General features: G+C 39.3%; 1 protein-coding gene across 5 annotated transcripts in view; it reads right to left on the bottom strand.

Moving 5' to 3' along the window:
• The window catches only part of scaper (S-phase cyclin A-associated protein in the ER), a 123630-nt gene that overhangs the window by 23760 nt on the left and 83699 nt on the right, over window positions 1–16171 (bottom strand). For all 5 annotated transcript variants that reach the window (XM_049474616.1, XM_007246515.4, XM_049474617.1 and 2 more), the window contains 2 exons: window positions 10480–10603; window positions 3990–4216 (listed from right to left, as the gene is read on the bottom strand). In XM_049474616.1, the coding sequence (XP_049330573.1) occupies window positions 3990–4216; window positions 10480–10603 (351 nt within the window). The remainder of the gene's footprint in view (window positions 1–3989; window positions 4217–10479; window positions 10604–16171) is intronic.

The raw sequence follows: 16171 nt of genomic DNA, 5'->3' as shown, positions 1-16171 counted from the left end.
GTTTCAGAGCAATGATTCAACTCCGAGACGCACCTCTGGCTCATACTTGTCTCTGTATGTGTCTGCTGCCATTTTCTTGTTAAAAAGTAAAAGTCTAGCGAAAGACCAAATTTGCACTATTTTCTTATTGTGCCAAATGATGTTGATCAGCCACAACCTTCCTGGTGAGAGATGTTTGATTGTTTAGGTTTGCAACAAGGAACTACAAAGCTAATGTAGTGAACAAGTAAGGAGTAAAGACTTCTGTCCACTAATAAGCATCAAATGGCGTTATATTTATTAAGTCAGACAAACATTTGAACAAAATTAAGGTTCTTTTTTTAACTTTTTACCTTTGGTTATATACATGTAGATAACAAGATCAGTACTGGGTTTCACAGAAACTTTTTTACATTCTGGACACTAAAACCATTGACTTGAATATTTTCTTTATTCAAATATTAATAACTTACAAAATTAAAGGAAGTAAGAAAAGAAGTTGTATGTTCAGTAAGTGTTTTCCAAAGTGCTTTGCAAACTAAAACTAAACAAAGAGGCTAAAGAAGTGTGCAACACTATGTCAAAACCTGAATCTCCCGACTACTTTTATTTTTTTTTGCATTTTTCATTAACACTTAATGTGCGATTACTTTTGCACACACCAAATTAATTTATTTATTGCTATATGTAACTATCCGCACATAAACTGTAATTATGCCGTAATTAAGTGTGTTTTTTTTGTAGGTTATGTGACCACATTTTCAGTACTTCCACTTTAAAACCACATTGCCACAATAACCTAAACTAAACCTGTGCAAACATTTCTACAATATAAATGAAATAACTTTCTATTCGCTTGATCACACAAATTATATTTATTAGTAATATTTAAGCTCATAGCACAAGTTAATGCAAACTTTTTTTCTTGAATTACTGGCCTCTGGCTGTTGGGAGTTGCACTACAGGTAGAACTCACCTTTAAGTATTTTGTAAAAAAACAGGTTGAATTTGTCATTAAATTGTAAGCTAATATATGAGAACTTCAGTTCTGTAAAGTTCACTCTTATTTGGTTGGACACAAAACTGATTCTGGTCAAAAACTGTAGACCTTTGTAGAATCTGTCTGATAGAAAATGTGGTTGTGTAATGTTTGGGGTAATCCCTGCTTGCTGAGTTCGGCCACCTGGCATCAGACACTAATCTACTTGATGAAGCTTGTTTGCTAATAAAGCAATATAAAATAAGGTCTGACACAGAATATGCTAATGTTATATGAATTAGAATAAGTGTTTCACCAGGAAACTACCACTACTTTAGCTAAACAGAATCTAGTGACATCATAATCTACATGGGATGACACTGGACAGTAATGTTTTGATTTGGTTAAAGGTAGAAAAATCTGTTTAAAAGTAGTGTGTGACTGTTTTGATGATCCTGAAGCATTTTTGGATTACATAATCAACATAGAATAATGTTTCTATGGCCTACAACCTTTTTAACTTTGTCCAAAGGTTAACAGGTTTAGAAGCCAGACTAGGAAGTACTAGTCCTCCTAGATCTTTTCACCTTGGCCCAAATTTACATGAGCAAGTCAATCTTTGATTAATTGACAACTTGAGAGTTGTTAGGAGTTTAGGCAAGCGCATGATGGTTTAGCCCCCCAGTATACAAGCTGCTAAACGAATAAGCTTTTTTCTTGTAAGAAGAAAATGAAGTGAACTTGCTTTAGAGTTTCATTCTTACTTTACACTAAGGCAAGGAGTTCTCTGTTCCATCTTCTTCTTCCCATACATTCTTTTTTTGTTATGCTTGTCTTTCAAATGCTGTTCTCCCAGGTAATTACGATTCCCCTCTTTTTCCCTCCTCCTCCTCGCAATAGGTCACCTGTCACTTGAACCAAAGCCCCTTGTTATTACTTTATCCTCTTCTTGGGCTTGGCTGGAGCTGAAAGGAGCTTTAACACACACCATTGTGCAGCCTTTCGAGCTTTATGTCTGAGAGAGAAAGCGCAGAATCGTCTACAAGATCACAGGCATGAATGGGAACCTAAATTACTGTTTCAGGCTGTACAAGCTGTTAATTTTAGAAAATAGCTGTTTCACACTCTTTACTACTCCTCACATTCCTCTCTTATACAGGAGCAGCATTATCCCTAAACGTAAACCTGTGGGTTCTGGTTGAGAGTCCATCCTGCCTGCTGGGTCACTTTTACGGTTACTGCACGCACTAGGCTGCACTGAGGCGGCTCTGGTCAGATGAATCACTGGAGTAAAGAAGAGGGGGATTGCGGGAAATTTGGCTTCTTTTAAGACTAAGGCAAATCTTAATGATCTAAGGCAGTCTGCCTTTGCTCACGGACAGAGACAGAGCTGAGCAGCTGGTCCCTCCTCCGCGGCCTTTTGCTCTCAGACCAAGTTCAACTGGAAGTCGTGCAGTTCCAGAAGCGGATTTTGGCTGCGGCTCCCCTTGGCCAGAGCAGACGGGGATTTAAGGTTACAGGGGATGGAGTATGCGTGAAAGAGTTACAGGTTAATACCACTGAGAAGGCCAGCGCTTCCAAATTCTTGCTCCATCCAACCTGGACGGATCTGTGCGTGTGTCAGAGTGTGTGATGTGAAAGAGTGGGAGGGGTTCAGGAGAAGCTTGGAGCTAGGCTAGTTGCAGGAAAAACCTAAAGCTCTGGATTCTCTCCAAACAAGCTGCAAACAAGAACTGTTTCCAGTGCTCAACGCTACAATCTACTAGCAGACAGGACAGCTTTTAATGACACAAGATACGTTTCAATACATACGGTTATATGAGACAATATGAAAAAGATTTCAAACTGTAGGAGAATTTAATGGTGTATACCTTCACTGAGTTTTTATTATTTATAACAATCTCAGTCTATTATGGGGAAGACCTACATGTTCCAAAAAATGCTTTTGTTATTTAGCTAAACAGTTCTGGTGTAGTCCAATCCCTGTTAACACCACAAGACTGTAAAAGCAATATTTTATAACTATTTCATATCTTGACAACTAAGAACATTTTTAGTATCTATATCATAGACTATTAAAAATATTTGCAACAAATTGAGAGATGCAGCTGAAAAAAGATTAATTTTTAAACCACTGAAGAACCGTTTTGATAAAAGAGTTGCAAATGTGGAGAACCTTTTAAAAGGTTTAATAAGTGGATGTTGGGCCCAATCCCATTTCACCCCTTGGTCCTACCCCTTACCCCTACCCCTCTGTTTTGCGCATGCACGCCAAAGTGTAGGGGTATCCCTATTCTTGTTAGAGGGAACATATAGCGCTTGTTAGCTCTTCATACTGACATTTTTCAGAGGCACACTTCAAACAAACGGGTATGAGAATCGCTGGTAAGAAGGCGAAACAATCGACCAAGGAAACCCACAAAAGTAAGCATTTGTTAAAAATCCTTGTTAAAAATGACGATTAGCACTATATTACCAGATTTCTTAATAACAGGCATAAAAAAGATAGCTAGTAGTTTGTCTCAGTAGCTAGCTAGCTACCTATCTCTTCTGTTCCTCCTTAAATTGTGCATTTAAGGGGGAAAGAAAAATTAAAGTAAAATAAAAAAATTATCAAAGATAATATTAGCTCCCCATCACAGAGGAATAAAGAAATGGGCAATAATAATTAATTGTAATAAAACTAAAACAATTATACAATAAATACACTTAAAAGTAGTCCATTATTTACTGTGAAGCTTTAAGACAAAACATCCCTATTATCACGATATGGATTTTTAATATCATGATATTGTCACGATATATTGTATACCATACAATATTGCCCACCCCTAATTGGGTCTCCTAATTCTTAGGGGGACTTTGCTTTACCATTTTAAGAACCAATCACAGCTCTTTACACCTTTAACGAAAATGGTTCTTTAAAGAAAAAGTATATGAATTACAAAGTCCTACAGACAATGATAAATATTTTTTGGGCTACTGCTTTAAATCCATGACTTGAGTGTAAAGAGCTGAAACACAAACTGACCTAATGAGGTCTTGAGCGCGGGTGTTGAAGTTTTCAGTGCTGGCTGGTTTACTCTTGCCGTCAGGTGGGCAGATCTGTGGGGATTCTCTCCCGGCCTCTGGCCCAGAGGGGTGCAGGAGTGAGAGTACTGTGGCAGTGGTCTGAAGCAGCCCGGTAGTCAAGCCCTCAAATACCTGCTTGTTCACACTGCGGCCAAAGATAGACTTATCCTCGTCGGGAACATATAGCTAGAAAAACAAACACAGATGTAGCAATTAGGAGAGAAGCGCGAGAGTGACAGAGAGAGAGTGAGGGAGAGAAAGAGGCTGCTGAGACAGCAAGACAGAGAGAGTGTGAGAGTATTTATTTAAGAAGAGTAGCCACAAAGAGGTGCTGCGGTTACCGGGCTGAAACTGAGAGAGTCGAGACACTAGGATGACCGGAAATGTTGGATATTTACACACCACTTCAGTCACAATTTGAGCTGTTATTTTTAATAGTATCTGTCACAGCTGTAAAAAAGTCAGAAGATGAAACCAGTATTTTTTCATTTGGCAAGAACATGTTAATATTAGAAACAGTTACAGCTCTTCTAACCTAAAATAAGGTTTGGACAAAATTCTGATTTAGAGACTTTGTGTGTTGTGTTTTAATCAATGTGTTTTAATCAATACTTAAAACTACTTACTATAGATTACATCCTTCCCCTTAACATAGAACACTGAATAAGAACACCACGCTTTGAAAATAAAGCTCCTATAATACACAGCACATTTACCTGGATATATACCAGTAATTTTACAGAAAAAGGCCTATATGGGAATGCTAGCCAGAATCAACATCCCAGTAAAGTTGACACAGCAATTTACCTGTGCTAGGCCGAGTACAATACTAGGGTAATTACTAGGGAGGGCTCACGTGAACAGAAGCTGATACCCTACAATGGTGTCTAGATTACAGCTAACACAGTGGAATGTCCACTGTGGGTGGTAATGCCTCCTGTTACACATTGCTAGTACAGCACAACTTCGGAAATGGAATACCCCTTCCATCTGCCACCCACTACCAAGCCTCACACAAACTCTGATCATTCACATCTACTTGCTAGGAGTGCAATGGCCATTGTTCAACATCATTCACAAGGTAACACCTCACAACCTATACAAGCGTGAGCATTCCCTATCTGTTCCGAGGTAACACTTCATGATCAACTTATGTCATGTATTGAACACAAGAAATAATTTTGGTATTTTTTTGGCATATCATTTTCGTTGCACAACAAACCCCAGCATGCACTGCCAGACAATGTGCACTCTTGAGATCCCTGTCCCCCTAAACACGCAGTGTTGCCAGAAATTTAGCAACTTTTATTTTTATTTTTTTCTAGAAAAGTGAGCAGCATAATTTTTGTACAACTTTACAGCTACATCATACCTTCAAACTGAGGGTCTCAGCAGCTCAGAAACTGACCCCAAGAATGAATAAACTTGCAACAATGGAAAAATGGCACATAGATAAGAAAACATGAAAGATCTTTTGAGAATATTTAACATTTGCCAGGACCAAACATAGCTGTATACATATACAGTTCTGGAAAAAAACTCTGGAATATAATCAGGAGATTGATGGATGATCACAAGCCATCAAACCAAGCTGAACTGCTAGAAGTTTTGCACCAGGAGTGGCATAAAGTTATCCAAAAGCAGTGTGTAAGACTGGTGGAGGAGAACATGCCAAGATGCATTAAACTGTGATAAAAACCAGGGTTATTCCACTAAATATGAATTTCTGAACTCTTAAAACTTTATGAATATGAACTTGTTTTCTTTGCATTATTTCAGGTCTGAAAGCTCTGCATCTTTTTGTTATTTCAGCCATTTCTGCAAATAAATGGCAATATTTTTATTTGAAATTTGGGAGAAATGTTGTTCATAGTTTATATTATTAAACAACAATGTTTATTTCACTCAAATCTAAACTTTTAAATAGCAAAATCAGAGAAACTGATTCAGAAACTGAAGTGGTGAGGCTCTATATAAATTTTTCTTTAAATAATTTATGTAATAATGTAATATTTCCAAGTTTACTTCAAGTGCTTATATTTTGCTAATGCAGTTTTGTAATGGTTTTATGTTGAATGGACAGGTAGTTTAGATTATACAGCAGGGTGTTAAGTTAAAAATAAAATAAAAATACACATTCTCCGGCCCCAGCTTTATTAAGATTTTTGGGATTTTTACATTTTATAGTGCGTTTACATTTATAGTGCATTATAGTACATAGTTACATTTTATTCCATGACTTTTGGCACGCCAGTATATTGTCTCTTTTAAGAGACCTTGGCCTACTATTATTACCACTGCCCAACTAACAGCCCACCTCTGTAATGTAATTCAATTCTAAGTTGCTCTGGATAAAAGTGACCACTAAATGCTATCAGTGTAAATGATCCAGGCATGAGGTCTGCATGACACTAATTGATGTGGTATAAACATGGCTAATATACGCAAAGCCAAATAAGGACAACTCAAACTCTAAAGATGATGAGGTTGAGATCAATAAATTGAAATATAAAGGCAAATGGTGAGAATTTCACAAAACTAGTATTTTAATATTATATTGATATTATTAGCATAATGAAACAACACAATCTTGCTTTACGTCAAGACATCTCACGACTGCGTCCAGCCCTCTGAAGCAAAGCTAGCCTTTACCACGAATCTTGGCAGTGATGCATCTCTGAGCTCATTTAACAATGGCTCCGGCAGTCTCAATATCAACCCCGAGTGCGATCACACAATAGAGCAGGACATTCAAACCTCAGCGTGCATTTTAAATCCTGTCCAATTAAGTCAGTGCGTGCGAATAAAAACGATCCCTTCCTCTTTGTTTCTTCATGCACATGCCATTAGTCTCTGGTTGGAATCCTGATCCTCTGAGAAATAAAGAACAACAAGCGTCCTATTTATTATTCATTAGCTGTACACTATAAACTGGTGGTTAAACTCGAAGTGACATTGTCACTTGTGGCGTGCCAGCAATGGGCATACAAGAAGTCTCAGAGGTATTCCCCTTACTAGCGGCTAAAGCCTGGCAGGGTGCTGGCAGAGGTCTTGCGTAACCGGCGTGCAGAGACTACAGGAGAATAGAGGATTACAGGACCTCAGAGTAACAAATTCCCTGCTTCTTTCTTTTCCTCCTGGTCTGTTTAGAATCCAATTGGCTTTATAATAACCATTCTATTGAGGTCAATCATAAATATCATAAATATAGAAAAATTCAATACCGTTTCATACAAGATAAATTCATGTAATAAAAATTATCATATCATATAACATGGGTGGTTCATGTGGAAAACGTGTCATTCCTGGAGTATAACATTCAGCAGAGTGCTAATTATTTTATAAAAAAAAAATAATAAAAAAAAAAACATTTTAATTATGAGAGCATAATTATCTCAAAAGTACTCCAGTGCAGTTTGCTAAATGTGTAGGTACAAAATTGTAGCCATTAACTGTTTAAATATATGTATACAGCTCTGGGAAAAAAACACTTAAAGAGACCACTTAAAAATGATGAGTTTCTTTGATTTTACCAAATTGAAAACCTCTGGAATATAATCGAGAGGAAGATGGATGATCACAAACCATCAAACCAAGCAGAACTGCTTGAATTTTTGCACCAGGAGCAGCATAAAGTTATCCAAAAGCAGTGTGTGAGACTGGTCAAGGAGAACATGTCAACATGCATGAAAACTATGATTAAAAACCAGGGTTATTGCACCAAATATTGATTAACAAACTCTTAAAACGTTATAATTATGAACATGTTTTCTATGCATTATTTGAGATCTGAAAGCTCTGCATTTATTTTGTTATTTTAGCCATTTCTCATTGTCTGCAAATAAATGCTTTAAATGAAAAAAAAAAAAATTATTTGGAATTTGGGAGAAATGTTGTCTGTAGTTTATAGAGAACAAAACAACAATGTTCATTTTACTCAAACATACATCTATAAATAGCAAAATCAGAAAAACTGATTCAGAAACTGAAGTGCTCTCTTAAAATTTTCCAGAGTTGTTTATGTTTTATTTATGGTGTTACAAATAAATACTAATACTGTAAAATTATACTCTCATAAAGTTTTGATCATATCGTATCATTCTGTATATAACCATTTCTCTGAAACACACTGACATATGAGTTTCAGGTCATATCTCCCAGCCGTAATCATACCTTACATAGTGCTCATGAACATATTAAATCGGTATATGCATCCCCTCCACCGTATCAGTCCATCAGTTCAGTTAAACTCTATCCAGTGGTCAGATCGGACTGTTTAACAGAGGACTGCGCTGTCTGATCTGTGGATAAGCGTTTGGAGAGCGGGCCGGCTGATTAGGTATGGGCCAGTCATTTGTGGGAGGAAGTAAAGGCTTGCGGCAGCTCAGGCAAAGCCAACGTTCAAATGACGGCTTCAACTGAGGGGTGGAAAGGAACACTGACAGAGCAGGCAAAGCCTGCTACATTCTCTACAAATCTAATTACAGGAGGGGAAAAGGGGGAGACGCCAGCACTGCCTGCACGACACACACACACTATACCCACTCTTGTAATACTATCTTTATGAGGTTTACCATAAAATTGTGGATTGCTGTTAGAGCTAAATCTTACTTTGCCTACCCTTATCTAATCTAACCCTAACTAACCCTAACCTCTGTAAACATAGCCTCAGAATTCCTTTGGTTGTTCATAAAAAAATGATCCCCCCTGCCACACAAAAAATTAAAACCCCCAAAATATATCCATAATAGCCGACTTCATGTTTTGCCATCATTGAGGGAACATTTTGGCAGTACATCTAAACACTACACACTGAATAATACAAAATAAAGATAGATTTTTGTATTAGAAGAATTTGAAAAAGTTTTCCTTTTAAGCAATTACATAAACAAACTAAAAAATAAAACAAAAGAGGGGTCAGAATAGACGTTGCACTAATTCAGATGTAAACCAATGCTTAGAGACAACCCCCTCCCCTGCTATAGCCTCAGGAAATATGCTTCTCCAAACTGGAACTTCCAGACTAGACTCTGGCTCATTGATTAGTCAGTGTTTTTTGTTTAGAATCTCTTTCTCCCTCTCGCATACATACACACACACACACACACACACACACACACGTTCATGTCATTAGACTTGCAATGCAATGACTTCCACTGATTTCCACATCTAAACCTTACTCTAAATGTAGTACCTAAAACCAAATTCTGGTCTTTTTATTTTTCTCAAAAAAAATTATCCTATGCTAAAAATTCTCTGTTTAGTTATTACAAGCAGTTTTAGTCCTCGCAAAGTGCTTAAAACATGTAAACACAGGGACACGCGGACAAGGACACAAGCCCAGAACCGAGGACAAGAGCAGAGAGATGGGACATGTGCACAAGGGACAGGGGATAGATGCACAGGGGACACATGCACAGGGACAGGAGGCATTTGCGCAGGGAGAGGGGCACTTGCGCAGGGAGAGGGGCACTTGCGCAGGGAGAGGGGCACTTGCGCAGGGAGAGGGGCACTTGCGCAGGGAGAGGGGCACTTGCGCAGGGAGAGGGGCACTTGCACTGGGGACACATGCACTGGGAGAGGGACACTTGCTCAAGGAGAGGGAAACTTGCACAGGAAGAGAGACAGGGACATTTGCGCAGGGAGAGGGGCACTTGCGCAGGGAGAGGGGCACTTGCGCAGGGAGAGGGGCACTTGCGCAGGGAGAGGGGCACTTGCGCAGGGAGAGGGGCACTTGCGCAGGGAGAGGGGCACTTGCGCAGGGAGAGGGGCTCTCTCCCTCTCTCTCTACAAACATCTGCCAGGAAAGTATGGCACACATAATATGGTGTGTCAGATTTACCCTGCCTGCCCCTATTACACTGGTGTGTATTTAAAAAAAGAAAAAAAGAAAAAAAAAAGAAAAAGAAAAAAGGGGGGTGTACTATTCTAGCCATGCCATACTCCAGAGAGGGCAGCCTTAAGAGTTATGAAGACGCAAGATTTGGCAACGGTGCATTCCCAGAACTCTGATGATGCAGTGACTCATGTAAACTAGATCAGTGTTGTATGTATTAGTGTCCCCTTTGGCTTGGGTCTCAGACTGCTGGATGGGATACATTTGCTATAGCACAGTGAGAAAAAAGAGAAACCATCTTGTTAGCGTTACCAATTATTCTAAAAAAGCTTAAAGCGACAGTTTGGAGAAAAATCTAATTCAAACAATTTTCCGCACAGCCCAAGTGAAGCCAATCAGTTAGACAGGCTTGTTGTCAAATGTTTTTTGATTTAAGCAATGTAGTCTGCATAATGCAAAAAAACAAACATTTTCACCTACAATTTAACTTGAAATTTGGCCAATATATTTCTTTAAACTGGACTTGATCATAGAAACAGCTGTTAAAACAAACAACTGGAAACTACACAACATTTATTGACTGAACATGACGTCATTTCAGTCTGCAGCCTACCGTTAGCTGATGAAGCAAGAGGTCCATGAGCGGGGCGATTTTGTTGCTGTAGAGAACGTAAGAGCAGTTGCTGTAGCAGCGGGAGCAGGCCAGGTAATACACATTCACAGCGGCGCACAGAGACCTGAAACACACACCACATTCAGTTTAGAAAAACTGCCCACCTCTTGTGTGTTTGCCTCACATTAGAGATAAGCATTTGAACAGGAGAAGCGGGCCCTCGTTCAACACTTCAGGGCAACTTGGACTTTACGTTTCACACACACACACACTCACCGCCAATCAGATGGGTTTAATCTCCAGCAGTAACATGGTAAGGTTATCTGAGGAAATGGACACTATAAGCTCAGGGTGTGAACATTACACGCACAATGTAAGCAAGCCGAGGGACACAAGGGGGCATTAGAAAGGAAAAAAAAGGAAAGAAAAAGAAACACAACCATGTAAGAAGGCTTTCGCTATAGAACCCCCCCACCCCAACCCAACTTGCTCAAGAAAAGGCCAATATGCTCTCACTCTAACCCGCTTAACTGGGCGAGCAGACTGGCCAATCTGTCCACCAATTCCTCTTCTCTCACTCCCTCTTTCCACTTCCCCTCCCACTCACTCCATCCCTCTCTCTGCCCTGTCGTTTCCCTTCACCCCCATCCTATTCTCATCTCTTTCTCTTCCCCTCTCTCCCTCTACGTCTTTCTCTCCCCGAACAGAGATAAGAGACTAGCCGTCAGCGCCTGTAGGCCAGCCGGCCGGCAGTCAGTCTTCTGTATTATGTCTGCTGCACACCAGCCTGAGAGAAGATTAATGCTGCTGATAAGTGACCAGTCACTCCGCTCCGGCTACAGCACCCCCCACCCCTTCCTCCACCTACTCCACTCCCTCCTTTCATCAGTTAATATTTTCTGACAACTGTATATTTTAACCCAAAGCAGAGTGGCGGGGCCCTATCTGTGGCGAGGACCAAAGGAATCCGACTTCCCTGGTTTAAAGTAGGCCGTGTTTATTCCCAGCCGTAAACATTTTGATATCTACCGTAACCGTCGCCATCTGTTCGGTGTTTTCAGCCAAACCGTATTGGCGCACATAATAAAAATAGCGCCAGGCAGCGTACGTCTCGGGCCTGTCGATAACTTCCACCCCGCTGACAAAAGCGCGAGTGTATATTTAAGCCGCCGGCAGGCAGATCAGGGAGATAGCGGCGCTGGTATTGACATAGCGGTGTAAAAGCGTCAGACATGCAGTACGGGACTGCAGGGAGAAGGCTCTGCCCGGACTTCTGGGAAGGAGTCCAAGTGTTCCACACATCACTCCAGGCATTGTACTTTTTTTTGCCTTTTTTTTTTCGCTCAATTGCTGCTCGTTATAAAAATTGGGTGTACCTACTTTATGTGCGTTGTTATTAATCGACAAGTTTTCACCTCCGCCAAACTAACGATAAACAATCCGGACAGGGTGCTGAGAGAGGTCTGCTTCAATTTATGTGCAATGTTTAAAAATCACTCGCTCAGCAAGCACATGGAACATTGATTCGCAGGAGCATGAGCAGTGTAGTGTTTCTTTTGCATTGATAGAAGGCTATCTATTGAGGAGTGAAACAGAGCCACGGGGAGAGAGGGAGGGATGGTTATGGGTGAGTGGAGTGATACTGCAGGCTCTGTTCGGTAAACGAGAGAGAGAGAAACGTGAGATCCCCCTCCAAACTGTGCACTCTGGGCAGCCGACCAGCACTGCCTCTGACTGATTTTCCACTGGCCAAAAAAAACTTCAAATTGACTTTGGTTCCAATACCTGGGAAAATTCTCAACTTGACCAGAATAAATTAGTGGGTGCACCTGTAAGACAATGATGGTCATATGTTAATATGTTAATATGTTATCACTGTTTGTTTTGAGGGTAGGAGGGGGGGGTTACCTTAAGTAAACCACTCTTCAGCACCTGTAATGGAATTTTAGGTATCTATATTGTCTCTAGGCTACGTTTTGAAATGGCAAGGTGTCAAATTATCAAGCTTGTATTGAATGACAGGCTTCAGAGTGTCAGGGTCCAACAGAGCTTCTCGAATACAAATAGAGGATTGAAAGCTTAAATGTGAGATTGAAACTATTAGCAGTTAATCTTTGGACTGACACAACAAAAAAAAACAATATAAAAGAGAAAAATTGTGAGGGTTTTCTTTTTGCATTACTCTATTCAACCGTTGAGAGTTGAATGCTAATAGTCATGTTAATAAACATGTCCCTAAACATATTGCCAACTTAATTTGCTCTACCTTAAGAATTCTGCAAGTTTGACATACTTACACACATGTAAAATGTATGAAGAACCTGATATAGGTGCATGTTTGCGGGGTTCCTGAGGAGCAGGTTATCTGATACCTATAGGATCATTTGTGGGGAGGAATGTAGGAGGATCCGGCAAGAGGACAGGGCAGCCCCCAGGTGGCTTGCACGGTTAAACAGCAGATTAAAGAGCACACGACTAATTTCTTTACACTAATCTTATTAAAGGGCAAAACAGCTGTCGACTGGCCAAATCCCAGAACTAACCCCCAGAGCCTGCCAACATGCACCGAAATAAGAGCATTTAGGCAAATGCAGGACAACCTGCAGAATTAATCAAACAATCCACATTATCTATATGTGTAAATGGATGCATATACCCTTTTTAACATGTACGTAAAATTGATTTTTTTTTGTAAAAGTTTGCTTTATGTTAGCAAGTTTATTAGAGCCTTATCCGTTCTAATGATTATAATTTTAACCAAACTAAAACAAACTAAAGAATACAATATTTCCGATAATGCATCAGAAAAATGACAAAACAAAAACGACTATCTCGTTCATGTCATTTATTTCTCTATTTATTTATTTAAATTCTGTTAATATTTTCCTCACTGTCTGTGTGTTCATGTACTTCAGCATACTACCCTGTGTGCAGTCATAAAAAAGCAATATAGTGGAGAACTCAAAATTAAAGCCAACTTGGCAACTCAAACAGCCTAAACCAAAGAAAAACACTTTGTCCATCATGTATTAAAATAAATGTTCCTTAATTGTAACTGAGTTCAATGAATCTTTATAATAATGTGAGGTTTTATCTTTCAGCACTGTTGTTAGCCCTGAGCTAAAACACTGATTTAAAAAAAGACGAGTTGTCCCCCTGTCACAGGGGGACGTAGGGCCCTCGCACAACAGCGCAAATCGTACCGGGCCAAACCGAGAAACCGGTAAAAGTAATTTTAAGGTCTTCTTGAGTGTGCCAATTTTCAAGAGTTTTCTATCCTGTTAAACACGTGAAATATCCATTTAAAATACAGGTGGCGCTATAGCGCTGTTAAAATACATGTATTTGAAATTCTAATTCTACATCAAAGAACAGCCTTAGATAAGCAGGCCGGTCAAATTTTGTGAGTTTTTCTCCATTATAACCTCCTCAAAACACCTGGCATTATCTAGGTTTTGACCTCCTGTTTTGATGTGGCATCTCACAAATTCAACCATCTGCCATTTCGTCCTCGTTTGAGATGTCGACTATTCCTTCACAATTTATCATCAGATATGTTCAATGTTTATTTTTACCAAATACCAAGAGAATTCAAAAAATTTGCTAGGAGTAGTTTGACAATGTACACAAAAAATGTGTGTAAAATGCAGATATTTCAAAATGGCCGACTTCCTGTTGGGCGGAGTCAGTCCTACCAATGCTGAAAATGTGTGTAATGATGTCTTTTGTGTTTTTGCCAAGTTTCATGAATTTTCAAAAATCTGTTTTCTGACCGTGTCATGGTTTCACTTTGGTTTAGTGTTGCGTCTCTAGTGACTCAATTGCTCGCCATTGGGTCACCGTTTTACCGATCAACTAATCCTTTGGCAGTTATCATCAAATATGTCTGTTGTTCATTTACAGCGAAATAAGAGGTAATCTGTCAAAGACTTTAGGAGCAGTTTAAATGAGTTTGTGAAAAATGTGTAAAAATATTACAAATTCCAATATGGCCGACTTCCTGTTGGGCGGAGCTAATACAAGCCAATTGCAAATATGTGCAGGGTCATACTATCTACACTCCTACCAAAATTTGAGAAGATTAGACAAATTTTGACACATCCACAGCTAATTTATTAAATGAACAAATTAGAGGGCGCTGTAGAGTCCGCTAGCTATACATGAAAAAATTGTCAAAATATTTGTAAAGTGTTTTTAGGTCTTATGCAATCTGTCAATTTTCAAGAGGTTTTGAGCATTCCCGTAATGTCAAATATGCATTGAAACCTAGGTGGCGCTATAGAGCCAATGAAATACGTATATATGAAATTTTAATTTCAGATCAAAGTACTGCTTAAATCAAGCAGGCCTGTAAATTTTCGAGAGTTTTCAACCTTTTTAACCTCCTCAAACACCTACTAACACCAGAATGTATTCACTTCCTGTTTTAACGGGGCATCTCAAGCAATTCAACTGTCCGCCATTTCGTCCTCGTTTAAGATATCGACTATTCCTTCGCAATTTACAATCAAGTATGTTAGCAGTTTATTACAGACAAATATCAAGAGTATTCAACAAATTCCCTAGGAGGAGTTCGACAAAGTATGCAAAAAATGTGTGTAAAACACACTTTTTTCAAAATGGCCGACTTCCTGTTGGGCGGAGTCAATCATTCCAATACTAAAAACGTGTCTTATGATGTCTCTTGTGTTTTTACCAAGTTTCATGATTTTTCAATCATCTGTTTTATGACCGTGTCATGGTTTCACTTTGGTCTAGTGTTGCGTCTCCATTAAATTAATTGTCCGCCATTACGTCATCGTTTCAGCTATCGACTATTCCTTCGCAATTTATCACCACGTATGTCTGGAGCCTACCCATGCCCAATTTAGAGATAATCTGACAAAGACTCTAGGAGGAGTTTGAATGAGTTCGTGAAAAATGTGTAAAAATTCCACAAATTTCAAAATGGCCGACTTCCTGTTGGGCGGAGCTAATACCAGCCAATGGGTAATATGTGCGGGATGATACTTTCTATGTTGTTGCCAAAAATCGAGAATATTGGAGAAATTTTGAGACAGCTACAGCTAATTTAATGGCCTAAATAAAATAGGGGGCGCTGTAGAGTCATCTAGCTACACATGAGAAAAACGACAAAATATTTCTAAATCATTTCAAAGACTTATTGAATCTGCCAATTATCAAGAGGCTGAGAGCTTTTTATAAATGTGATATAAAATAGGTGGCGCTAGAGAGCTGATGAAACACGAATTTACGAAATTCCAACTTAAGGTCAAAGTTTGGCCTAAGTCAAATAGCTCTGTAAAATTTTAGGAGATTTCAAACATCTTAACCCCTCCGAAACCCAGCGGGAAACTTTTTATTTCGCAACTTCCTGTCAAAATGGCCGACTTCCTGTTGGGCGGAGTCAAATAAAACCAAGTGATTCTTGTTGTTTATGAGGAGGTCAATGAGCGTACCAAAGTTGGTGCACATTGGACAAACTTCATCTCGGCCAATGCCGATGTTAGGTGGCGCTATAGAGCTCCTGAACCACGCCAAAGTCCAGCCTCTATGGAACTTTACAATTTTCGCCGAGTTTGAGGCCTGTGCCAAAATGCGTGAGTTTTCGATTATCGGAAATGCCTCAAAAATGGACGCAAAGAGGCAGAATAATAATAATAATAATAATAATAATAAACGGACCAAAAAC

The sequence above is a fragment of the Astyanax mexicanus genome, chromosome 2 (genome assembly GCF_023375975.1).
Source record: "Astyanax mexicanus isolate ESR-SI-001 chromosome 2, AstMex3_surface, whole genome shotgun sequence".
NCBI lineage: Eukaryota > Metazoa > Chordata > Actinopteri > Characiformes > Acestrorhamphidae > Astyanax > Astyanax mexicanus.
Note: the sequence above shows the minus strand (reverse complement) of the source record. Positions and strands in the feature narration are given on the sequence as shown.